The 25,104-nt window shown below is 47.5% G+C and overlaps 1 protein-coding gene across 4 annotated transcripts in view; it reads left to right on the forward strand.

The window, feature by feature from the left end:
* Positions 1-318: 318 nt before the first annotated feature.
* Positions 319-25,104, forward strand: part of XYLB (xylulokinase) — a 50,251-nt gene continuing 25,465 nt past the window's right edge. For 2 of the 4 annotated variants that reach the window (XR_005376852.1, XM_038570463.1), the window contains exons 1-10: positions 319-423; positions 1,385-1,467; positions 11,571-11,640; positions 13,358-13,438; positions 15,908-15,994; positions 16,601-16,729; positions 17,496-17,561; positions 19,141-19,213; positions 20,680-20,798; positions 24,262-24,343. Coding sequence is in view for 3 of the 4 variants with exons in the window: in XM_038570463.1 (XP_038426391.1) it covers positions 367-423; positions 1,385-1,467; positions 11,571-11,640; positions 13,358-13,438; positions 15,908-15,994; positions 16,601-16,729; positions 17,496-17,561; positions 19,141-19,213; positions 20,680-20,798; positions 24,262-24,343 (847 nt within the window). In the remaining variant the exon portion in view is untranslated. Of the gene's footprint in view, positions 424-1,384; positions 1,468-11,570; positions 11,641-11,729; positions 11,864-13,357; positions 13,439-15,907; positions 15,995-16,600; positions 16,730-17,495; positions 17,562-19,140; positions 19,214-20,679; positions 20,799-24,261; positions 24,344-25,104 lie in introns of those variants that run through there. The other 2 variants (XM_038570464.1, XM_038570465.1) reach the window with 2 other exon arrangements.

A 25,104-nucleotide genomic window follows, 5' to 3' on the forward strand; every position in this document is an offset into this window, starting at 1 on the left:
GCGGCCGGAGAGACGGGCAGGGACAAGCCCCCTGAGAGGTGGACTATCTGGCCCAGCCGTCCGGTGCAGAGAGCCTTGCGGACGGGAGGAGGGCCGCGGGGTCGGGAGGGGCGGCAGGGGGGCCCGTGCGGTCGCTCGGCGCGGGGCGCGTCGCCGCCGCGTCCCCCCGGCAGGCGGCGCCAGAGCCGGGCCGGCGGGGACTGGGGGCGGGGACTCGGGGACTCGGGCGGGGACTCGGGGCGGGGACTCGGGGCGGGGACTCGGGGACTCGGGCGGGGACTCGGGGCGGGGCGGGGCGGGCCCGGCGTCCGCGGGCGCTGGGGCGCGGCGACACGGTCTGCGCGGGGCGGGCGGACCGTCGCGGCCATGGCGGAGCGCGGCGGCCGGCGCTGCTGCCTGGGCTGGGACTTCAGCACGCAGCAGGTGGGAGCGCGGCGGGGAGCCCCGGGCCGAGCCGCGAGAGCCCCCCCCCCGGGCGGCCGCGACCGGAACCGCCCCCGGGGCGCGGAGCGGGCAGCGCGGCCGGCGGGGCCAGGGCTCGCGGTGGAGGGGGGCGCTGAGCGTCGGCCGCCCAGGCCCGGGGAGCGCAGCGGGCACCGCGACCCGAGCCGCGGCCCGAGACCTCGGCGGAAGGGGCGCGATGGACGCCTGGACTTCGTTCCCCGCCGCGCTGAGCGGCTCCCGGGGTTCGCAGGCGGGCAGCAGAGTCCAGACGTGCCTTCAGACTGGGTGGGGGGCTGCCAAGGGCTCCCTTTCCTCACCCTGGGAAATCAGCGCAGGTGCATCCAACCCCTCTGCCCCACGGGCCAGGGAGGCAGGCAGAAAGTCTGGTGGGACTGCACAAGCCCAGTTGCCTTGCTGGGTCTCCGCGCCCGTGTCTGAGACAGGAGCTGCACCCCTGAGTTTGGAGGTCGGCTCCGTCCGGACCTGTACGTCTCTGGACTTGATCATGGCCCGGGAACAGCCCAGGGGCCCTGTCTGGTCTCTCAGGTCCCTGCAGACCGGGCCCCCAGACACATCTCCAAATGCTGCTTGTCTGTCATTCCATCCCCTGGAGGACTTACGCCGGCCTCCTTGCCGGGTTCAAGAATCAGCTCGTCTTCGAGCGTCTGCTCCTAGAGGGTCTTGGCTTTGGTTGTTTAGGGGGCACGGAAAGATTTCTTGAGCTGTATGGGTGTTTCTACTTTGCCTCAGCCTTTTCATGTTACCCACTCTTTGGGTATGTTCCCAGATGAGGCCTCTGTAGCCATGGTTACAGTGATGCACCCCAAGCAAGGCTGAGCCACCCACTCAGGTGATGGGCCTCACTCACCTGGTGATGTTCCTACCCCTGGACCAGCGTAGAAGCTGAGGAAAATACACCATTTTTAAAAATGCCTTCCAGGTGAAAGTTGTTGCTGTTGATGCAGAGCTGAATGTGTTCTATGAGGACAGTGTGCATTTTGACAGAGACCTTCTAGAATTTGGGTATGTACCTAGTGTGTATGTGTGGTGGGGTTGGTTTTGGGGTCCTCCCTCAACCGTTTACATTCATAAACTGCACTATTCTGGTGTGCTATTTTTATTTATAAGAAATACATATTCAGTCATTCAGATGGCCAGAATATATTTGGTTTGGTCTTCACAGTTCCTGACTCACAGCCCCCCAAACTCTTGGAATTTCCTAAGTGTTGAGAGTCCTAAAGGTGTCTTTTGTTATGTTAATGGAATGACTTTTAGACTCTACCCGAGGGTAGGGGCTGGTTGCCAAGACCAACCATGTGATTAGAGACTTGGAATTTTCAGCTGGAGGTTGCAAGGCCAATGGCCAGTGGCTTAGTCAATCGTGACTATGTAACAAAGTCTTCATAAGAACCCAAAAAGACTGGGTTCAGAGAGCTGGGTTGGTGAACACATGGAGATTGGGCAGAGTGGCGTGCCTGGAAAGGAGATGGAAGCTCCTTGCCTTTTCCCCATACCTTGCCCTATATATCTCTTCGTCTGGCTGTCGATTCCTGTCCTTTATCCTGTCTTTTAATAAACTGGTAAACCTAAGTATGTGTTTTCCCTGAGTTCTGTGAACTGCTCAAGCGAATCAAAAGAACCTAAGACCATTGGAACCAACAATTTGTAGCTGGTTAGTCAGAAGCACAGGTAACAGCTTGCACCCGGCATCTGAAGTGGGTAGGGAAGGGCAGCCTTGAAGGTCTGGACCCATAACCAGTGGAACTTGATGCTGTCTCTGGGTAGATAGTGTCAGACCATTTGCTGATGGCCCAGAATTGCTTGGTGGTATGTGTAGCAGAACCACCATCCTCTCCTATCCCCCACCACATTTGAATTGCGTCCAAGAACCTAGGAGTTACTGTCTGTAGATCTGGCTTCATCAAACTACAGGACTCATGGTCTTGGTAGACCTCTCAAGCACCCTTTTCTTCTGGAATGTGTTCTCCAATTCTTTCCCAATTCCATGTACTCATGCATCCATACATGCAATAGGTATCAATTGAAACTTGCTTTGGGTCAGGCACCATGCTGGGTACTGAGATTTGATGGTGAGTGGAACAGAGACATGGGTCCTTACTCTCCCAGAGCTTTCCGTTGAATAGGGGAGACTGATATCAATCAAGGCATTTCACAAAAGAATATTTGATTATAGACTCAGAGAAGGCCATTAAAGAAAAGGAACTCACTTCTCCAAATGTTGATTATAAAGGAAGGTGACCCAGCCTTGGAGGCTGGTCAGGAAGGGTCCCTAAGGAAGTAGTGCTTAAGCCAAGATCTGAGTGAGTGGGATTCACCAGGTGATGGAAGGGAGAGAGCATTCCAGGCAGAAGGAGCAGAGTGTGCAAAGGCCCTGTAGGATGAAAGAGCACTGCTTATTCAGGGAATTGAAGACCAGTTTGGCTGGGGAACAGAGAGGGTGGTGGAGGCTGGGCTAGACCACATAGGCTTTGGTACACAGTTTGCCTAAAGTCTATGAACAGCCACTGAAGGGCCATGGGGATAGGGGTAAGGTGTGAGTGACATGGTTGACACAGTTGTATTTGTGTTTTGAAAAGCTCTGTCTGGGTACAGCGAGAGAGCATTTGGGGGTTGGTCAGAGTGCATGTTGGGAGACCATGGAGGTTTTTCAAGATCATCTGGATGGGAAATGATAGTATCTTGGAGAGGTGGGTGATAAAATTGCCAGGGCCTGGGGCAGAATTGAATGTGAGGTGTGAAGGTAAGGTTTCTGGCTGGCCTTGTGGATGGATGGTAGATTGTGGAAGAGACTTGGTTTTGGGAAGAAAGATCATAAATTTAGCTGTTGTATATTTTGTATTAGTTTGGGAGTGCTGCCAGAAAAAAATACTACAGATTACGTGTCTTAAACAACAGAAATTTATTTTCCTACAATTCTGGAGATGCCGACAGGGTCAGGTTCCTCCGAAACATCTTTCCTTGGTTTGCAGATGGCTGCCTTGCTGCCAGTCACATGGTCATCCTCTGCCCGTTGCATCCCTGGTGTCTCCATCATGTTATTTGTTTTCTAACCTACTTTTACAAGGACACCAGTGATACAGGATTAGGGTCCCTAAGCGGGGAGCCTGACACAGGGCTTGATCCTGGAGTCAAAAGCAGATGCTTAACCGACTAAACCACCCAGGCGCCCCTTTTTGTTTCTCTTGAGACTTCTTTGACTCATGTGTTATTTAGAAAGGTATTGCTTGGGACACCTGGGTGGCTCAGTGGTTGAGGGTCGGCCTTTGGCTCAGGGTGTGATCCCAGAGGTCCGGGATCAAGTCCCACATCAGGCTCCCTGCATGGAGCCTGCTTCTCCTTCCTCTGCCTGTGTCTCTGCCTCTCTCTCTCTCTGTGTGTCTCTCATGAATAAATAAATAAAATCTTAAAAAAAAAAAAAAAAGAAAGATATTGCTTAATCTTCACATCTTCCAGTTACCTTTCTGTTCTGGATTTTTACTTTAATTTCACATTATAGTATGAAAACACATTTCATATAATTTCTGTTCTTTTAAATTTTTAAATTCTGCCTCACTCTCTCTTTTGACTCAATGAGTCCATCAATCCTCTCCATTAGGAAAAAAAAAAGATATCCATACCCAAAATACAGTAGTGTTTAGTATTGCTTTTTTACCCAGTTACATTTTTAAGATCTTTCAACTGTATTCAGATCTAGTTTATTCCTCCCCCACTGTTCTTTTTAGAGTTTTATTGAGATATAATTGATACACCGTGAACTGCACACATGTAATGTGTACAGCTTTGTAAGTTTTGACATAGATATTCCTTTATGAATCCATGCCCAGAATCAAGATAATAAACATTTCTATACCCCAAAAGTTTTCTCATGCCCCTTTGAGTGTATTCCTCTTCCTCAGATGAGCCCCCAGCAATCACTGATACATTTTCTATCATTATGGATTAGTTTATGCTTTCTAGAATTTTATATAAAGGAAATAATAATTATATATTCTTTTTTATCTGACTTTTAAAACTTAGTATAATCATTTTGAGATTCACCTATGTTGTTATATGTATCAGTAATTTGTTCTATTTTATTGCTCAGTAGTATTCCATTGTGTGAATGGACCACAATTAGTTTATCCATCATCTGATGAGGGATATTTGGATGGATTCCATTTTTTCATTATTATAAAGAAACTGTGAAACTTACATACAAGTCTTGGTGTCAACATAAACTTTCATTTGTGTTGGAAATGAAATACTTAGGAATGGTTAAGTTGTATGGTAGGTTTTTTAAAAACTGCCATATTCTTTTCTGAAGTGGTTATTTTAACACCTGATATTAAGCATTGCATCTACTTGGTACATAATTTGAGAGGAACAAAAGGCATATTGTGAAGTCTTAATCTCTCTGATCTCATGTCTTCCCTCCTGCCCTCCTAACTTTCATTAGTTTTTTGTGTATCCTTCCAGTGTTTTATATCAAAACATAAGCAGATGTATCTTTATTTTCTCCCTTATTTACACTCAAAAAGTTCATTGTACACATCATTGTGTACTTTGCTTTATTCATTTCACAATAATTGGGCTGTGTTTCCACATCAGTACATAGAGCTTCTGTGTTTGTTTTTTTAGAGGGAGAGAGCATGTGCATGCATGAGCTCAAGTAGGGGGAAGGGTGGAGGAGAGGGGGAGAGAGAGAATCTTAAGCAGGCTCCCTGCTGAGCACAGAGCCCTATGCCAGGCTGGATCTCAGGATCCTGAGATTATGACCTGAGCTGAAACCAAGAGTGAGTTGCCTAATGGACTGAGCCACCCAGGTGCACCCCCTGTGTTATTTTTATAGGATGCATAGAATTCCATTGTGTAGTTGGAATTGATGGATGCTGGGTTGTTTGCAGTGAAAAACGATGTGAGTTACCTAACTTATGGCATTACAGACATGTGCCAATTTATTTGTGAGATAGAAGTTTGGAAATGGGGGGGTGCCTGTGTGGCTCAGTCTGTTGGGTGTCCAACTCTTGGTTTTGGCTTAGGTTGTGATCTCATGGGTCATGGGGTCAGGCCCCAATGCAGGCTCCACGCTCAGCAGGAAATATGCTTGAAGATTCTTTCCTTCTGCCCCACCCCCACTCGAATGTGTATGCGTGTGTGCTCTCTCAAATAAATATTTTTTAAAAAGTTTGGAAAAAGGATTGCTGGATCAAAGAATAAATAGATTTGTAAGTTTGGAAGGTATGGCCAGATTGGCTCCCATAGGGATTGTATTGATTTACACCCCACCAGCAATGCATGTGAGTGCCTTTTTCCCACAGCACTGCAATGCAGTGTGGTTGTTAGAAGGGTTGAACTTTTTTCCTGTGAAGTTGTTTTTCATGACCTTTGCCCATTTTTCTCTTGGATTGATTATTTCTAGGTGCTCTTCATATATTAGAAGAATGATCTCTTTGTTGTTAAATGAATTGCAAATATGTTTCTCAGATTTTTGTTTGTTTTTGATTTGCATATGGGTGGTGGCCATACCCGTATTTTGTTTCCTGCCTCCTGACTTCTCAGCCTTTCCTGTTGCTTCCAGATTTTGAGTCACAGTTTAAAAGGCCTTCCTCATTCTGAGATTGTGAAGGGATTCACCTGTGTTTTCTTCTAGTTCCTTTAAGACTTCAGTTTTCTTATGTAAAAATATTTGGAGATTATCTAGGTGCATGGCATAACGTTTAGATCCAGCTTCAGTTTTTTATCAATGACTCTAATTTTTTTTAAGATCTTAATTATTTATTTGATAGAGGGAGAGAGAGAGAGCAAGCACAAGAGGGAACGGCAGGCAGAGGGAGAGGGAGAAGCAGGTTCTCTGCAGAGCAGGGAGCCCTAATAGGGACTTGATCCTGGAAACCTGGGGTCACAACCTGAGCTGAAAGCAAACCGACTGAACCACCCAGGCACCCTTCCAATTGTTTTAATGCCATTTTCCTAGAATCCTGTCTTTACCTCACTGATTTGAGACACCAACTTTATATGCTAATTTCTGTGTGTGGTTAGGTGGATTTCTGGGCATTTTCTTTTGTTACATTAGTTGGGGTCTGTTCATGAGCCAGTAATGTGTTATTTTAGTTATTCCAGCTTTATAATAAGATTTAATATCTAAAATTGTTGGTTCCCTCTGACGGTTCTACATTCAATTTCCATGGCTTTTTTTTTTTTTTTTTTTTTATGTACTTTAGAATCAGCTTTTCAGGTTCCAGAAAGAAAAATTGTTAATATTTTTATTGAGATTGTGTTACATTTCTAAATTAACTTGCAGAGAATTGGCAACTTTATGAGATTGAGTCTTCTTTTTTTTATTTTTTTTATTATTTTTTTTTAGATTGAGTCTTCTTATCAAAGCACCTGTTTTGTCTTTGCATTTGTTCAAGGCTTATTTTGAATACTTCACATGTGTTTTGATATGTTTGACATGTGGATTGTGCACAGAAATAACCATAATTCCCCAGCCCTTCCTATACCCAGACCCTTTGCAGTGGGGCTTGGAAGCTCCCTCAGTCAAGAGAGGGGAGTCATTTCCTTACCTGTTGATTTTAACCAGTAGAACGGGAGGAAAGTAACATCAAGCCAGTTCTAAATCTAAGCCTCCAGAAGGCCTTGCTGACTTCTGCTCTCATTCTTGGAACCCTGCCCAGCCACCACATGGCCAAGTTCAGGATGGCTTGCTGGAGAATGAGAGGCATTTACTCCCATACCCCCAGCTAAGCAAGACAAGCAGCGCCGGCCCCAGAAGCAGGACCCTCTAGCTACTGTTAGCCAACCATGGATGCATGAGGCACCCAGCTGAGCCCAGCCTAGTGACCAACAGATTTGCGAGCTAAATGAGCTTAATAGTTTCAAGTCACTTAGCTGTGAAGTGGTTTATAACAAGGCAAAACCACCTAGTACCTATAATTTATTTTAAACTTATTTCTAACTATTGTATCTTCTTATGTAAATAGTGACTTTCGTGGTGATTGACCAGTGATCTGTCAGACTTATTTCCTTCTCCCCCTGGGCATACTCCTGCCTTCCTTGTAGTTTTGTTCAGCCATGTGACTTGAGTCTGATTACCAGCAGAACATAGGAGAAGGTGAACAGGCCTCTCTATGAGACCATACAACCCCTACCCACTGTGATCCTCTGCCCTGTGTCTTCCTTGGCCCTGTGGCTGGATGTAGTGTCCAGGGCAGCCTTAGAAACCACTTGGAAGGGATCCCTGGGTGGCTATGCAGTTTGGCACCTGCCTTCGGCCCAGGGCGTGGTCCTGGAGTCCCGGGATTGAGTCTCGCATCAGGCTCCCTGCATGGAGCCTGCTTCTCCCTCTGCCTGTGTCTCTGCCTCTGTGTGTGTGTGTGTGTGTGTGTCTCATGAATAAATAAAATCTTTTAAAAAATAAAAAAAGAAACCATTTGGAAGATGAGAACAGCCACTGTCCCCCTGGGTCCCTGATAACTGCAGGAAACAGAACCCACTCCTCACCTGACTCTGCATTCCTGGTCCCCAGCATGCCACTGATGATGCTTTATGTGAGTGAGAAAAAAACCTTCAGCTGTGTCAAGCCATGGAAATTAACTAATACAGGGTGTTCCCCCCCCCCGCCATTGTATCCTTTAAAAAAAAAAAAGCCCTTATTGATATTGAATTCACATTTCAAAAAATTCACTCTTTTAAAATGTATACAGTTCAGTGGTTTTTAATATATTCACAGAACTGTGTCATGATCTCCACTATTTAATTTTAGAACATTTTCATCACCTCAAAAAGAAGCCCCATATTCACTAGCAGTCACTCCCTATGTCCCCTCCTCCAGTCCTGGCAACCACAATGTCGGTGGATTTGCCTATTCTGAACATTTCTTATAAATGAATTTATGTAATATGTGATAAATTTTGACAAGTTTCTTTTACTTACAACGTTTCTAAAGTTTATATTGTAAAACATCAGGACTTCATTTCTTTCTATATTATACTCAGTAATGTTCCTTTGTATGGATGATACCACATTTTGTTTATCCATACATCAGCTGCCAGATATTCCTCTCTTTGGCTATTATGAATAATCCTGCTATGAACATTTGTGTGTGTTATTTTTTTTAAGATTTTTTATTTATTAATTCATGAGAGACACAGAGAGGCAGAGACACAGGCAGAGGGAGAAGCAGGCTCCATGCAGGGGAGCCCTATGCGGGACTTGATCCCGGGGCTCCAGGATCAGGCCCTGAGCCAAAGGCAGGCGCTAAACCCCTGAGCCACCCAGGGATCCCCTCATGTGTGTTATAGACTAACTTGTGTCCCCCTCCCCTCCTGCCCCCTGAAAAATCACATTGAAGTCCTAACTTCCAATGTAGCTGTATTTGGAGATATAACCTTTAGGGAACTAATTAAGGTTAAGTGAGATCGTAAAGGTGAGGCTCTAATCCAATAGAACTGGTGTCCTTATATGAGGAAGATCTCTCTCTGCCCCCCACTCTACCCCCTTCCTGAGTGTGCTCAGAGGAAAGGCCACGGGGGGACACGGTGAGACGGTGGCCATCTGCAAATAGGAAGAGTGCTTTCACCAAAACCCATATTTGCCAGCATCTTGATCATAGGCTTCTTGCTCCCAGAATTGTGATGAGATAAATGCCTGTTTTTTAAACTGCTCCATCTCTGGCATTCGTTACTGCAGCCCAAGCTGACTAATACAGCGTACGAGTTCTATAAGGACGTGTTCTCATTTCCACTGGGTATATACCTGGGAGTGGAATGAATGGGTCCTGTGGTCACTCTATGTTCAACACTTGGAGGAACTTTTCCTTTTTTTTCTTTTTTTAAAGATTTTATTTATCCATGAGAGACAGAAAGAGAGGCAGAGACACAGGCAGAGGGAGAAGCGGGCTCCCTGTGGGGAACCCAATGCAGGGCTTCATCCTAGGACCCTGGGATCATGACCTGAGCCAAAGGCAGATACTCAACCACTGAGCCACCCAGGTGCCCCCAGACAGACTTTTCCAAAGCAGCCATACCATTTTATATTCTCACTAGTGCTGTAGGAGGGTTGCAATTTCTCCATGTCTTTTCCAACATTAGTTTTTTACTATTTTTCTGATTATAGATTATATCTATGTTAATGGGTATGAAGCAGCAGCTCCTTGTGGTTTTGATTTGCATCTTTCTTTTTTTTATTTTTATGTTTTTAGTTTTGATTTTTGATTTTCATCTTTCTAATGACTAGTGATGTTGAGTATGTTTGGCCATTTGTGTATCTTCTTTAGAGAAATGTCTACTTGGATTCTTTGTCCATTTTTCAACTGCTTTATTTGTCTTTTTGTTACTGAGTTGTACGACTATCTTTAGATAGTCTGGATACAAGTCTCTTATCAGACATAGGATTTCAAAACTTTTTTCCCATTTCTGTGGGTTATCTTTGCACTTTCTTGATGGGCCTTTGAAACAAGTTTTAAATTTTGATTGTCTGTTTAATCTGTTTCTTTTGTTTCTTGTACTTTCAGTACAGTATTTTAGGTTTTGGTGTTGATTTTATATTTCATAAAAAGAATTGGAAAATTCCAAGCTGCCCAGGAACAATTTGAATAATATTAGAAATACTTGTTCTTTAAAGATTTGAGAGTAATCTTCTGTGAAACCATTTGGACCTGGTGCTTTGGCAGGTATGGGAGAGCTTTAGACTTCTTCCTAGCAGGAATTGCCAATTTTAAGTTGTTAAATACACGGTGGACTGTTTGGTTGCAATTATCACGTGTTTTGTAGAAGCAACATTTTTTTCTGATAGTTTTTATTATTCATGGGAAAGTGTGCTGCTCTTTTTCTTTTTTCCCAGTAGTATCTTGTAAAAATACTGGTATTATTGAATATAATTTGTGTACCAAAGAAAGGACATCTGTTAAAATGTACAGTTCAGTGCGCTTTGATAGAGGAAGACCTATAGCTGAGAAAGTACCACCAAAATGAAGATACAGACCATCTACGTCACTCCCAAAAGATACTTTTTTTTTTTTTTAATTAACGAGGGGGGGCGACAGAGACACAGGCAGAGGGAGAAGCAGGCTCCATGAGGGGAGCCCTATATGGGACTTGATCCTGGGACCCTGGGATCGTGACCTGAGCCAAAGGCAGATGCTCACCCACTGAGCCACCCAGGTCCCCCTCCCGAAAGATTCTTTGTGCCCCTTTGTATCCCATCCTTTCCTCCCTACTGGACTTGGGAAACCACTGACCTGCTTTTTCACAATAGGTGGATTTGCACTTTCTAGCATGTTATATACATGGCATCATGTAGCGTGCACTCTTGTGTCTAGCTTCCTTCACTCAGTGTGATCATTGGAGTGTCATCTCTGTTGGTATGTGTATTAGTGGTTCACTTTTTTGTTATTCTGTAATATTCCAACACACACACACACCACAATTTATCCATTCATTCTAGGTTTCTGTTGTCACAAATAAGGCTTTTATGGAAACTTGTATACAAACCTGCCTATGAACTTACACTTTCATTTCTTTTGACAGGATAATTAGGAATAGAATGTCTGGGTCACATGGTTATCTAATAGTATCTTGCTATGGATTCTGAGTCTGCTTTTTTTGTTTTGTTTTTACTTCATCATTGAAAAGGTTGGGTTTTGTCAAGTGAGTTATTTGCATGAGGGTCTTATAGGGAGGACGAGAGTGGGGAGAAGGGTTCAGGCAACTTTCCAGGCTTGCAATCCAAGGACTTCCTGGTCTGATAGCCAAGAACTTTTCCTGCAGATGCAGCACCTCTGTGTAGCACACCACTTCTACCTCTCCAAACCCAGTGGGCTTGGGAGGGTTTTAATCCAACCCTGCACTCCTGGTTTCCTCATGGTTAAGTGATGCCATGCCTGCCTTCCAGGGCGATACCCTTATATTTTTGTTTTTGCTGATGCTTTCTGAGAATTGTCACCCCTGAGCAATTTCTAGAACTTCTCTTTCCATCTTGCCAGTATTGTTCAGTCTCGCTGAGTTTAGAATTCCACCGAGCTTGGGGAAGGGACATTTCTCCCTCCACTGGAGGGATCTAGGGTCTGTCCCCTTTGGGACCCTGCCCAAGGTTCTGTCCAACACTCTCTCTTGTTCTTCTTATAGGACTCAAGGCGGGGTTCATGTTCACGAGGATGGGCTGACAGTGACATCTCCAGTCCTGATGTGGGTCCAGGTAAACACAGAGATCCCTGACCCTCTCTTGTCCCCTGCCTATCTCATGGGCGGACTTGCTGATTTACTGGAAAGCCCTCTGTTGAGACCAGGTCCTCACTGAGAAATGGAGTCTGCACGGTTTCTAGGGCTGGACTGAGCTTCAGCTGGTGTCAGTACTCTTGAGCCGAGAGGACACATGAAAGGCTTCAGGTCTGGTGCTAGAGCACTTGCAAGCCCTGCCAGTAAGTAACCATCTTCAGAATAGCGCCTTTCCCAAACCTTTGCCAAACACTGCAGGAGGCCCTGTGGCTACCCTTGTATCCTGAGATCCAGACACAGCACTGGTGTCCTAGTGTTCAGGCTCAGAAGGACCCCAAGGCAGGCCTGCCTGCTCAGGACTGACAGGAAAGGAAGAACCCTGCTGCCAATTATGGGTGACCCATGGAGCCACGGGACCAGATGTGTGACCAGTATAGACCATCATGATGGGCCTGGGTCTACCCTGGGGGTCCCGAGACCCTGAACCTGGAAGCCAGCAAAGGCAGTGTTCAGAGTGTCTGCCAAAACCGGTTCAGTCCTCCAATACCTGTTTAAGCAATTCCTCTACTAAATTCTTTCGGTTAAGATAACTAGAATAATTTTTAAAATAATTTTTTTTTAACAACTTGATCCTGACTCATACAGGAGGATGGGGGTAAAGGACAGATTTCCACCAGACAGACTAGCTGGGATGTACTTCATAGGGTTGAGCCATACCAAGGGGTGTGGTGGGGGTGACAGGCAAGAGCCAGTGTCTAGAGATCCCAGTGATAATGTCAGGGGTTTCTGATAGGTTGGGACCTTCACTCGGGGTGATGAGCAATGGATAGAGAGCCAGGCTTGGGAGTGGAGCCACATGATTTCTAATTGTGAGCAGCCTCCCAGCATTGGACCTCTTCTAGCTGTGCCCCACTCCCTGCTCGAGGTTTGACCAGGAGGGCCAAGTTGGCAGCCATAGCCAGGACTGTGAAAGGAGCCCTCCCAGCATAGGGTGGGAATGGCGGAGTCGGGTCAGAGCTCCAGTAGCTGCTCTGCCCTCAAGGGAAATGCAGCCTGGAATGAATCCCTAATTCCTGCCCTGAAATCTTTGGGGAGGGTCAGGCTCTGTTGGGCAGTACCATTTATCCCACACCTGGGGTCTTGCAAGAAAGAAGAACGCACCCAGATGGTGGAGGGTGGAATGGGAATTGGGACAAATGGCCACCATCTCTACCTACCCCTTCCAGCCTGGTGCTCCTGGACACGGGGAGCCAACTCCTGGTCCCTCTCTGATGGGGGCCGTCTAGTTTGCTCTTCACTTCTCTGTTGCAGTGAAGGCATGCCACTAGTCCAGTGGGTTGAAATGCAAATAGAAAAAAAACACAATTTGATCCACCTTGGTTTTGCTCTTCCTGAGTGCTTGGGAGTCACAAAGTAGAGAAGCAGAATTTGAGGGCCAGTGGTTTCCGATTCCATTACCCAAACTGTTTTTACCATAGTTCACCTTCTTATTTGATTGGTGCCTACTGTAATGAATTATTCTAATGCTTATACATCCCTGCCACCAGTGCTTTTTCATCCCTGGGGTAATAGCCAGCACTTAGGTTTCAGTGCTGAGGCTTGTGGGTTTGTGTGACTCCGTGGTTAGGATAGTCACCGTGGGCTTTGTGTGACTCCATGGTTAGGATAGTCACCGTGGGCTCCGTTTGTCTTCTCAGGCTTTGGATACCATATTGGAGAGGATGAAGGCGTTGGGCTTCGACTTCTCTCAAGTCCTCGCCCTGTCTGGGGCAGGCCAGGTTTGTCTGTAGCAGCCTCTTTGCGCCTTGTGGGGTGGCTATGGGGTAGGGGTGCAGGGCTCCCCCAGAGGGAGTGCTTGTTCTTGAGAGCCACTGCACACATTCTGTTGTTGGTAAAGACCCCTATGGCACTTCTGCTGTGGAGGGTGTGTAGCTTGCCTCCTTGCTGAAGGACCCGAAGCAGCTGGTACTGTGAAGCATTATACAGAATGGGACGCTGGGTGAGGAGGAACCGGTTAGAGGTCCTCTAATGGGGTGGAGGAAGTGTTTGACGTGCATTTACGATGCCTGCTTGGGAGCACCAAAATTGTTTTTCTGTTTCCTGGAAGTAGAAGCAAAGTCAGAAATTATACTCCTGATAATGGCAGTTTTAGTAGTAGAAGTATTAGTAAAAATAATAACAAATGCTGACTGAGCACTTAGTGGATGCTAGGTGCAGTGTCAAGCGTTTTACATATATTCTTTTTTAAATCTTTTTAGAGAGAAAGCAGGCACTTGCATGAACTGGGGGAAGGGCAGAGGGAGAGGGAGAGAGGATCTCAAGCAGACCTGGCACCAGCGTGACATGGGGCTCATGACCCTGAGATCATGACCTGAGCCAAAACCAAGTCTGCTACTTAACCATCCGTGCCACCCAGGCACCCTTCATTGTATACTATTTAACCTAATCGTTACAGTAATTTTATGAAGTGTTGTTGGGGCACAGTGAGCATGGGAGCTCTGTTCCCTGACTGTGTCCCCAGGCCCACCATTTACAAGCAGTGACCCAGGCACGTCATCTAGCTTTCTGGTGACTCCGTGCCCTCATCTGCCATAGGGTCGATGTGAATAGTGTTAAATACATAGAATAGTGCATAAAAACCTCTTTTAAGTTTTAGCTACACCGTTGCCATTTACATAGGGACACTGAGGCACAGAGGGGTGATGTCACTTACCCAAGGTCACACAGCTGCTGGGAGCAGGAGTCAGGACCCAAGTTGAGTCTTGTTCTCTGAATCAACTTTGTTCCATGCTGGGTTAGCCTGCTTTCACATCCTCGTTAGAGGAATCACTAATTTTTCCGAAGCCACCTCTTCTCCTGTCCCCCACTGAACAGGAATTTAATGCTCCCAGTCCTTGTTAAACAGATTCCCTGGGGGATCTCATCCACTTCTCTTACCTGAACCCCAGGCTGGGACACCCTCTCTCTCCTGAGAGTCCCCCAACCCCATGGCTGGGTGTCCTAAGAACACCTCCAACTTCTCATATGCTCTGTGAATGCTCCAGCCTCCTCCAGGGTCACAATCCACCTATCATCCCTGACCCCACGTCAAAGGGGTCCCTATGTCCTGTTGATTTGTTACATGACTCCTGAATCTACCACCTCTTCTCTAATCCTGCATCTCTTGCGCCAGGCCAAATATTTGTGATTTTTCTCTGCGCTTCTGCTTGGGCCTCCCTGCCTCTCGCATACCTGCTCCATGACTCCCCCAAACCCTTTCCTCCATTCAGCCCTGGCATTGTCACTCCCATGCTAATCCAGAGTTCCCACGCCTCAAAGATAAGCTCCAACCTCCTGAGCACGGACCTTCAGGCCCTCCAGGCTGCCACCTCTCCCTGTAGCTCCCATACCTCCCTCCCGCCTGAAACTCTCCATTCCCCACACCTGCCAGCCTGTCTCACCTGTGGTTGCTCTCTGCATGGAGCACCCCCACACTCATCGCCAGGTACCTTTCCTGCTAATCCTGTCCACTTCTACCAGCTTGTTGGATGCCCCTCCTCTGTGTCCCCACCGTCCTGCCACTGCACATCCACAGGGTTTTGTAATTGTGTGTTTGTGTCTTTTTCTCTGATTCGATTACAATATTGTAGAGAATCGGGACCACACTATCCTATTCATCCATCCCATTGCCTGGCATGATCTAGGTTCCCAATAAATGTTGAATGAATGAATGGGAAAGCGAATGAAGGAGTGAATTTCAGATAAGATTATGAGCAAGATATTTAAATACAGTTTTGGGGATCCCTGGGTGGCGCAGTGGTTTGGCGCCTGCCTTTGGCCCAGGGTGCGATCCTGGAAACACGGGATCGAGTCCCACATCGGGCTCCCGGTGCATGGAGCCTGCTTCTCCCTCTGCCTGTGTCTCTGCCTCTCTCTCTCTGTGTGTGTGATTATCATAAATAAATAAAGAAAAAAATATTTAAAAAATAAATAAATAAATAAATACAGTTTTACAGAGGTACCAAAATTCAGACCAATAATTCTTTCTTGGGCCTTTCCTATAAGTTTTGGGGTGGACAGGGCAGAGTTATCATCTTCTAGAAAGGAAAACCAAGACTCATAAAAGGTGAGGAATTCTGTGACTAAGAAGGTGTTGGGCCTGGCTTGGAGCCCAGTTGTTTGGTGTGTGGTCCAGAGTCTTTCTGTGTCTTCAGGAGGTGATATCGTGTGTGGCTGTGTGAACATGTGCTTGGATTTTCCCTTGACAGCAACATGGAAGTGTCTACTGGAAGACTGGGGCCAGCCAGGTGCTAACAAACCTGTCACCAGACCTCTTGCTACATAAGCAGCTGCAGGTAACCATGGGGAGAAGGGCCCAAGCCCCTGTGGGCCCTGAAATCTGGGGCTTTTGTGCGTTGTCAAGGGTATAGGAACTTGGCTCGGGCGGTAGTGCTGTGAACATGGTCCGCCCAGCCTCCCGAGGGATATACCTGGTGCCTGGACAGAGGGTCAGGTGCTGATAGCCGTCATCCGGGGTCCCTTCCTGTCTGGCACATCCCAGTTTTTCCCTCAGGGATCTCCCCTTGGGGCACGGTGCCTCCTAATGATGCTGGGAAGCAGGCTCTGTCTTCATGTTCCCTGGCTTCAAATGCCCCTGTGAAACTGCACTTGGCTGCAGCTCTAGCCACCCTGGCTGCCCCGCTGCCCTGCTCACCTCCAGTGTTGGCCATGGTGCTCAGGTGTCCTCATCAGAACCTTCCACCCTGAGCTTTCTGGGGAGAGACTCCACCAGGCCAGGGGGAGGTTTAGGCAGGTAGGGCTTGCTGGCTGGTCTTCCAAGGTCGCATCCAGGGAGGAGGTGCCCACACCTGCTGCGATTGGCAGCGTGACCACCAGTGCCAGGGCAGCTCCCAGAGTCAGCAGGCAGAGTTCAAGCCTGTGCCTTTCTTCTCCCTTTCCAGGCTTGTTTCTCCATCAAGGACAGCCCTGTGTGGATGGACTCCAGCACCACAGCTCAGTGCCGCCAGCTGGAGGCCGCCGTGGGCGGGGCCCAGGCTCTCAGCAGCCTCACCGGCTCCCGTGCTTATGAGGTGTGTAGTGCCTGCCAGGGGCTGGGGACTAGGGTTGGCCCCAGAGGAAGATCTGGTTCAGTTGCTGGCTCTGGTCTCTTCTCTCCAGGTGTCTGGGAGCACACAGCCCGTGACTTGCCCCAGTGGGGATCACATGATGCCCTGTGGGTGTCATCGCCCCTACCGAGCCAGGTCTGGGCCCTCTGGTCCCTGGTTCTGCTAAGGGCTTTCCTGCCTCCCTCTGCTGCCCATGAGCAAGGGCGGGCCTCCTGCTGCCCAGTAGGGAGCCGAGGCATGAATGTGACTGTGCCCTGTGTGGGTGATGGTGGCATCTTCACTTCAGCCTCTCACCTGGGGGTAAAAATAGCACTTACACTTTAGGCAGTTTTGAAGCTGAAAGGAGTCAATGTACGTAAAGCACTTAGGCAGTTCCTGGAAAAATATAAATAAATACATGAATGAAAAGAATGCCTTTTCCTGCTGGCTTCAGTCACCATTTCAGGGCTAGCTGCCCTTGGCCCCTCCTTGGGCCACCTGACATAAAAAGAATAGGGGTGGGGAACATTCTTGTGTCTCCTGCACAGGTGCCTTTGGTTCACAAAGTCACTGTGCGGGATGAGGAGCAAGGCTGATCCTCTAAGGGTGTTCAGCAAACATTTCTAGATTTGAGGCCTTTATAAAGCTTTCATGGTGTTAACTAATATCCAGAGCACATGCTCTGCGAGCCTCACTTTCTGGAGATGATCGTTGCACGTAGGATTTTTAAGATTTTGTACTCTTTTTCCAGCGTTTTACAGGAAACCAAATTGCAAAGATTTACCAGCAGAATCCTGAGGCCTACTCACATACAGAGGTTGGTTAAATGTTCCTGTTTAAGTCACAGTTAATTTCTTTATACTACTTTCCGTTAGCATAAATACAGCTCATGTGCGTTGGCCACAAACATTGATTAGCAGATGTTAAAAAAGGTATGTATTCAGTTTGCTTATTTCTCACTGTCAGGCCATTTCCAAAGAAGGGAAAGAATGAAATCATGGGAAAGAGAAGTCAGTCAGGGCCTCTTCTGACCAGGTGGGGCAGAGGTCAGGGGCAGGGTGGGAGCAGTGGGGACCAATGCCACCAGAGTAGGAGATCAGGGTGCCTTTAAGTCTCTGTCTGTTCAGTTTCCTGCCTGGTTAAGTGCAGGATGGCTATCAGGCACTTGATTGGTGTGGGCTCGATGTTTTCTCTGGAAATGTGGAAAGCTGAACCCATGTGTCACCAGCTATGACCCTTCAGGCAGAGCCTGTGTTCCAGTAGCTCAGACTTGTTCTTCATCCACATTTGCTGAAAATCAACACTTAATGCCATGTGAGAGGCAGCTCCACACCGTGGCTAGTGATTTTCATCTCTGAATAATTAGAAAATGATCAGCTTATGTTAAACCAAAGTGCCTTTTTTTTTAAGATTTATTTATTTATTTATTTATGTATGTATGTATGTATGTATGTATTTGACAGAGAAAGAAAGCACAAGCAGGGGGAGTGGCAGGCAGAGGGAGAAGGGAGAAGCAGGCTCCCCACTGAACAGAGAGCCCAATGCGAGGCTCCATCCCAGGACCCTGGGATCATGACCTGAGCTGAAGGCAAACACTTAACTGACTGAATCACTCCGGTGCCCCCCAAAGTGTCTTTTTAATCTTGGGAATAACAATATCCAATTTATTATGTGACAACTCAGAGTTCCAGATTACTTTGCATCATTAACCATGTAGATTCCAGAGGTGGAGGGAAGGGCAGAGATGAAAAACCCCCTCCAGATTCTGCGTGTGGAACAAAGGTGGCCTGAGCGGGGACAGGAAGTGTTGGCATTCTCTGCAGTGGTCCAGGGGCCCTGGCACAAGGAAGCACAGACTCTCAGGGGGACATTTGAAATCCATTATCAATTCCTCCAGCTCATGCCTGGGAGCGTGTGGCTTCTAAGGGGCCAACTCTCACTTACATTTGTTCTGAACCCCCGAGAGAGTCTCTCTTGGTTCTGAATCCTGTGGCTACACATCCTACTTCCCTTGTGGCTAGATAGAAAGACCACAGAAACGGAGGATGGAAAACAGGCACCACAGTCCCTGGATTCTGGGTGGAAAAGCCACTTCCCTAAGCATGGCTTTTTCACAAGGCTTGTTTTTTCTCTTTGTCGGACTTGATAGTTTTATGCCCATATATGTCTGTCAGAAACCACAGAGTGAGGTGCTCTCCCAGGATGGCATTTCTTAGCATTCCAGATACTCAGACACTCTGGTATCCAGGATACTCAGTCACTGCCATTGCTAAGGCATCTTGCTCAATGTTTCCTCCCCGAGGAACTCTTCAAAACTCTTCTCGTGTTGTGCATATCACAGTATTCAGTCGCTTATGGAAATGAGTCCTATCTCACTGTGTTTCTTTCTTTCACAGAGAATTTCTTTGGTCAGTAGTTTTGCTGCTTCCTTATTCCTTGGGTCTTACTCCCCTATCGACTACAGTGATGGTAAGCCTTCAGAGTCCCGGGGGGAGATGGGGTGCCTGTTCAGTATGCATGTGGGCTTGTGGGCAGTATAAGCCTCATCCACCTGGGGGGGTGCAAGTCTTAGCCCTGTCATCTTTTGCTGAGAAGGGAGTGTATTAGTTATCTTCTGCTGTGTAATGAATGACCCCAGGGCTTAGCAGCTGAAGACCACAGGTGTTTATTATCTCACAGAATTTCTGCAAGTCCATAATCTGGGAGCAGCTTAGCTACAAGGCCTGTGAACAGCAGAGGGGAGCAGAGTGCGGAGCGAGAGCCCAGACCCATGAGTGAGGCTTCAGAAGAGTCTCAGAAAGCACAGAGCCTCCTGGGACCCCATCCGGAATTATTTGAGTGCTACCTTGTGCCACATATTATTCTAGCATACAGGGAGAGAAAGTAAGGTGACTAAGCGGTGGTCCCCAAGGTTCAATCACAATCTGGAGAAGTAAAGGTTTCCCACAGGTAGCACCATAGGAGCTGGGCCAGCAGAATCCTATTCACCACACCCACCCTGGGACCGTTAAGTGCTGCTGGGAAGAGTCATGTCTCTGCTCCCATAGGCCATCCAAAGTTCATGTTCTACAGCCTCAGCTGGGCCCTCCACTGGGCTCTCCTCCTTCACCTGAGAAGTCACCCCCTAATTTACTAGTGGTCTACCTCCTCACTTGGGTGCCTGACTGCATCAGCGTCCCAGCCAACAGCTGTCTGCCTCTAACTAGGCCTGGTGGAGGAGGAAGAGGAGAGCTCTTCTCGTGTGCTGTGGCTTCTCTCCCCTTTGCCATCCTCAGGAAAGCCTTGGGAGATGCAGATTATCTTCACAAAGAGTTACCGACCTGATCTCCGTGATCTCCTTGAAAAGTTAGATGTGATCAGGGAATCCTGAGGGCTGACCCACATCAGCACAGGGCTGCCTCTGAGCAGACCCTGTGCCCCAGGGAATACAAGGAACAGTTCCTAGTCGGTATGTTGTCAGGTCTCAAGACTGCAGATTTCCAGGCTATTTCCAACTTGAGCCTGTGAGGAATGTTTGGAGGACATGGTAGGGCCATGTGTTTGTAAGGGTCCTGCTGACCTCTGGTTCTCTGGTTCCATAATGACCCAGGCACACTGTATATGTTCCATTGGGAAAGAGCTCCGGGTACAAGTTTGCTGCAAAAGAACGATTGGCTTTCTGCCAGATTTGTACATTTTCACAACAGGTCCTTTTTTTTTTTTTTTTTTTTTTTAAGATTTTATGTATTTGACACACAGAGAGCACAAGCAGGGAGAGCAGAAGAGGGAGAAACAGACACCCCACTGAGCAGGGAGCCCAATATGGGGCTCGATACTAGGACCTTAGGATCACGACCTGAGCTAAAGGCAGATGCTTAACCGAGTGAGCCACCCAGGCGCCCCACAACAGGTCCTTTCAAAAGCTGTTCCTGTTTCTTGTTTCTTTCATTCCTTAGGTTCTGGAATGAATTTGTTGCAGATCCAGGACAAAGTCTGGTCGCAGGCTTGCCTTAGTGCCTGTGCGCCTCATTTAGAGGAGAAGCTTGGCTCACCGGTACCATCATGCTCTGTTGTGGTAGGTCTCCCTCCAGCTCATTTAAAAGCTGGCAGCTTCTGTGGGAAGCAAAATGGAACATAGACACACATACACAGAGTCACAGTCATTCATTTCTTTACACACAGGCAGACACAATTTTCAGTCTAGTATAGGAGAAGTATCTGACGGAAGTCAAATATCTGGATCAGTGCCTTGCATTTAGCAGGTACTCAGGTGAGGGAAAGGGAGGAGCAGACTTTCCACTGAGCATGGAGCCTGATGTAGGGCTCCATCCCAGAAGCCTGCAATCATGACCTGAGCCAAAAGCAGATGCTCAACTGACTGAACCACCCAGGTGCCCCCTGGCTCTGTGACTTTAATCTATGCCTCAGTTTCCTCATCATTTCCATTGTTCCTAAAACAGTGAGAACAATGATACTTTCTATGTCTTTAGGCCGTTGTTGTTTAGAATAAACAAGTTGATGCATTTAAAGTGCTTAACATAGGGGCAACTGGCTGGCTCAGTCAGTAGAGCATGCTTCTCTTGATCTGGGGGTTGTGAGTTTGACTCCCATGTAGGGTGTAGAGATTACTTAAAAATAAAATCCTTTAAAAATTTTTTAAAAAGTGTTTAAGATAGTGCCTGGCCTATTAAAAACATTTAGGGCAGCCCCATGCAAAAGAATGAAGCTCGACCCCTACCTTATACCATACACAAAAATTAAGTAAAATTGGTTTAAAGACTTGAGTATAAGACCTGAAACCATAAAGCTTCTACAAGAAAGCAGGTGTTGGTGATGATTTTTTGGATTTGACACCCCAAGTAAAGGCAAGAAAAGCAAAAATCAACAAGCAGAACTACAGCAAACTTAAAAGCTCCTGCACATAAAACAAAAAGGCAACCTGTAGAATGGGAGAAAATATTTAAAAACCATATATCTGACAAGGAGTTAGTATCCAAAATACATAGCAAAAAGGCAAAATACTGTGATTGAGAACATGTAACCATTAGCATGGCACGCCCATTCAGAGTGGACACTGGTTGTGAACACCGTGGTATCCCCTAGTTAACTATGTTTTTGGCTGTTCCATGGGGAGGATGGAGTAGAGGGCCCCTCCAGAACCCTTTTGTAGGAGCACCTGCCACACACTTAGAAGAACGAGAATTCTGGGTGGTTCTGAATGTTGGTAGGAAGGAGAAGGTCCCTGTGGCTGGGAGAGGTTGAAGGAGGGTGGGTCATGAGAAGGACCAGGCTACCTCTCGTGCTACCCATTCTGAGTTCCAGCCACAAAAGCACTTTCCTGAGATGGACACCGATGCACAGAGCTTAGGGAGGGGCATCCTCTGCCCTGGAAGGGGACAGTTCAGGGCCCAGGCCTGCTGAAGGCCAGTGGAAAGAGTAAGGAAGGGCAAACAGGAAATGGCCAAGCCTCTGGGATTGGTACTCTATGTGTGGCTTTTGGTTTTGTGTGAGATGGAGAGCAGTGTTCGGTCTGTGGCAGCAGGCTTTATTGGCCCTGTGCCAGGAACACATCCCTCCCAGAGGGAGCCCATGCACAGTCTAGCAGCCTAAGGAATGGGAAAGAACTGATTCTGAAAAGTGTATTTTCCTTTGTAACAGATGTACCCACGTGATGGGGGAGAACAAGCAGAATCCATGTTTCCCATCATCCCTTCTTTTTTAAAAAATATTTTATTTGGGCAGCCCAAGTGGCTCGGCGGTTTAGTGCCACCTTCAGCCCAGGGCCTGATCCTGGAGACCCAGGATCGAGTCCCACATCGGGCTCCCTGCATGGAGCCTGCTTCTCCCTCTGCCTGTGTCTCTGCCTCTCTCTCTGTGTCTCTCATGAATAAATAAATAAAATCTTAAAAAAAAAAAAAAGATTTTGTTTATCCACGAGAGACACAGAGAGAGGCAGAGACACAGGAAGAGGAGAAGCAGGCTTCATGCAGGGAGCCCAATGTAGGTCTCTATCCCAGGATCCTGGGGTCACGCCCTGAGCCGAAGGCAGACGCTCAGCCGCTGAGCCACCAGGCATCCCTCCCATCATCCCTTCTAATGCGGGTAGTGCCCAGATAGCTTTCTCGTTTTCTGCAGGAAAATACTTGGGATGTATGAGATGGGATGCTTTTCCAGCCCTGCCTCGCAGCCTTCTCACCCATCTGTCTTGCCAGCAGCGGCTTTTTTTTTTTTTTTAAGATTTATTTATTTATTTATTCATGATAGACATAGAGAGAGAGAGAGGCAGAGACACAGGCAGAGGGAGAAGCAGGCTCCATGCCGGGAGCCCGATGTGGGACTCGATCCCAGGTCTCCAGGATCGCACCCTGGGCCAAAGGCAGGCATTAAACCGCTGAGCCACCCAGGGATCCCTGCCAGCAGTGGCTTTATCACCAGGCAGTACCCAGCCCAAACTGTATCTCACTTTCTGCCTGGGCCTCTGTCACTCCACATTGGTGCTCTGCAAACCTGGAGGTCCAGGGAGTTAACACCCCATGGAGCAGCCTTCACCAGTAGGGACCTGTGCTCCCTGTCGCGTCCCCTGGTGGACAGCCCTCAGATCCTTCACACACCGCTCCTCAGACATTGCCCACAGTGATGACCAGCTTGACCGACATGTACTTTGGTTGGGCTCCATTCCTGTCTCATTTCCTGGGATCGCTTCCCCAAATAAGCCACCTGCATGTGAACCCTGACTCAGCCTGTTTTCTGAGGCAACCAGGGCTAAGACATTTCTCTCCCAGGAGATGGCTTATTCTGATGTAAATCCAAATTTTTCCGGATGGAGCAAAATTTTCTTTCCAGATACCAGGACAATGCACCATTTGTTTTAAACTTTGGGAACTGAGATAAAGTCAGGAAAAGGGAAAAAAGTGTTTTTCTTTTCTTTTTTTATTTTTTAGATTTCATTTATTTATTTGACACAGAGAGAGAGATAACGCCCAAGCCGGAGGAGCAGCAGGCAGAGGGAGAGGGAAAAGCTGCCTTTAGAGGAGCTCTGAGGGCCATGCTCCCCAGAGGCGTTCCCTCCTCCACACTGCTGTTTTTGGTTTATTTTCTTTAGGAAGTTGACCCGTGCACTCGCGTGTTTGGTTATTCTTAATCAGATTGCTGGGCTGATAGAGTGAGGGTGTGAGGCGTATCTTCTTCCATGAATTTGCTTACTGTGCCCCCTTATTATTTATTTACCATTAATGCTATTTCAGAATTGGGAGCTTACAAAACTAGTACAAGTTGGCGATTGGTTTGTTCTACCTGCCTCTCAAAATCCAGTGGTGTTCAAGGCAGTGGGATGACCTAATACTTTTGGTTCTAGGTCGGTGCTGGGCTCCTCCAGCTTTTTGTGAACGGTAGGGACATCTTTGGTTTGCGACAGGGATTGATGTGAGTGCATGCCCAGTGATCTGGAGCACATAGCGTTATTGTGACCTGAAGTTTGGAGGGCTGTGCTGAGCAGGTGGGATTTGCCTCAATGAGGCATGCTTGCTTTTCCTCCTCAGGGGGCCATTTCTTCCTACTATGTCCAGCGCTATGGATTTCCTCCAGGATGCAAAGTGGTGGCCTTCACTGGGGACAACCCTGGTGAGTATTTTGGAGGATTTCACTCTCCAAGTAGCCTGACTTGGTCCATGCTGGACATTTGAGAAGACCAGTCCAGCCTCTGGAAATCCTTCTGTGGCCCTTCCTCTCTGGCCGCCTGCCACTCTGCTGACCTGAAATCTGAGTCCTTGTACATGCCCAACCTTGGCTCTGACTCTGCCCTCTCTGGAGCTGCTGAGGGTTGCCCCACAAGTGGCAATGATCAGCGATTAAGGAAGGAGGTCATGCCCACCCCTCCCTAACTACCTTTTCTGTTCCAAACTAAATGCCTTACTTCCTCCAGCCCTTCCTCCCTGATGGGTTTCCTCCTCTTCATTTGATATGTAGGTATGAATTATTCCTCATGCAAACACTTTGTCCCTCTTCTAGCTGCTCCTGGAGGGGTCATCCGGTCTCTGAAGAAAGGCCAGGTAGCTGCACTGTACCGCCAGACTGCGGCTTTTCAGCCCCACCCCGGCAGCCCATTCCTAACGAGCCACGAAATTAGGGTTGCCAGGCAAACACAGGTACAGGATACCCAGTGCGACTTGAATTTCAGAGGAACTATGAATAATTAGTATAAGTGCATCCCATGCAATATTTGAATTCTACGTAATAACAAATGATTTTTTTATACTGGGCATATTTGGGATGCCCCGAAGGATGTTTCTCTCAAATTCAGTTTAACTGAGTGTCCTCCATTTTTTCTGGCAACTCCACCCCAAATCACCATCCTAAGTTCCTGCTCTAAGGAAGTGGCAGAG

The sequence above is a fragment of the Canis lupus genome, chromosome 23 (assembly GCF_011100685.1).
Source record: "Canis lupus familiaris isolate Mischka breed German Shepherd chromosome 23, alternate assembly UU_Cfam_GSD_1.0, whole genome shotgun sequence".
NCBI lineage: Eukaryota > Metazoa > Chordata > Mammalia > Carnivora > Canidae > Canis > Canis lupus.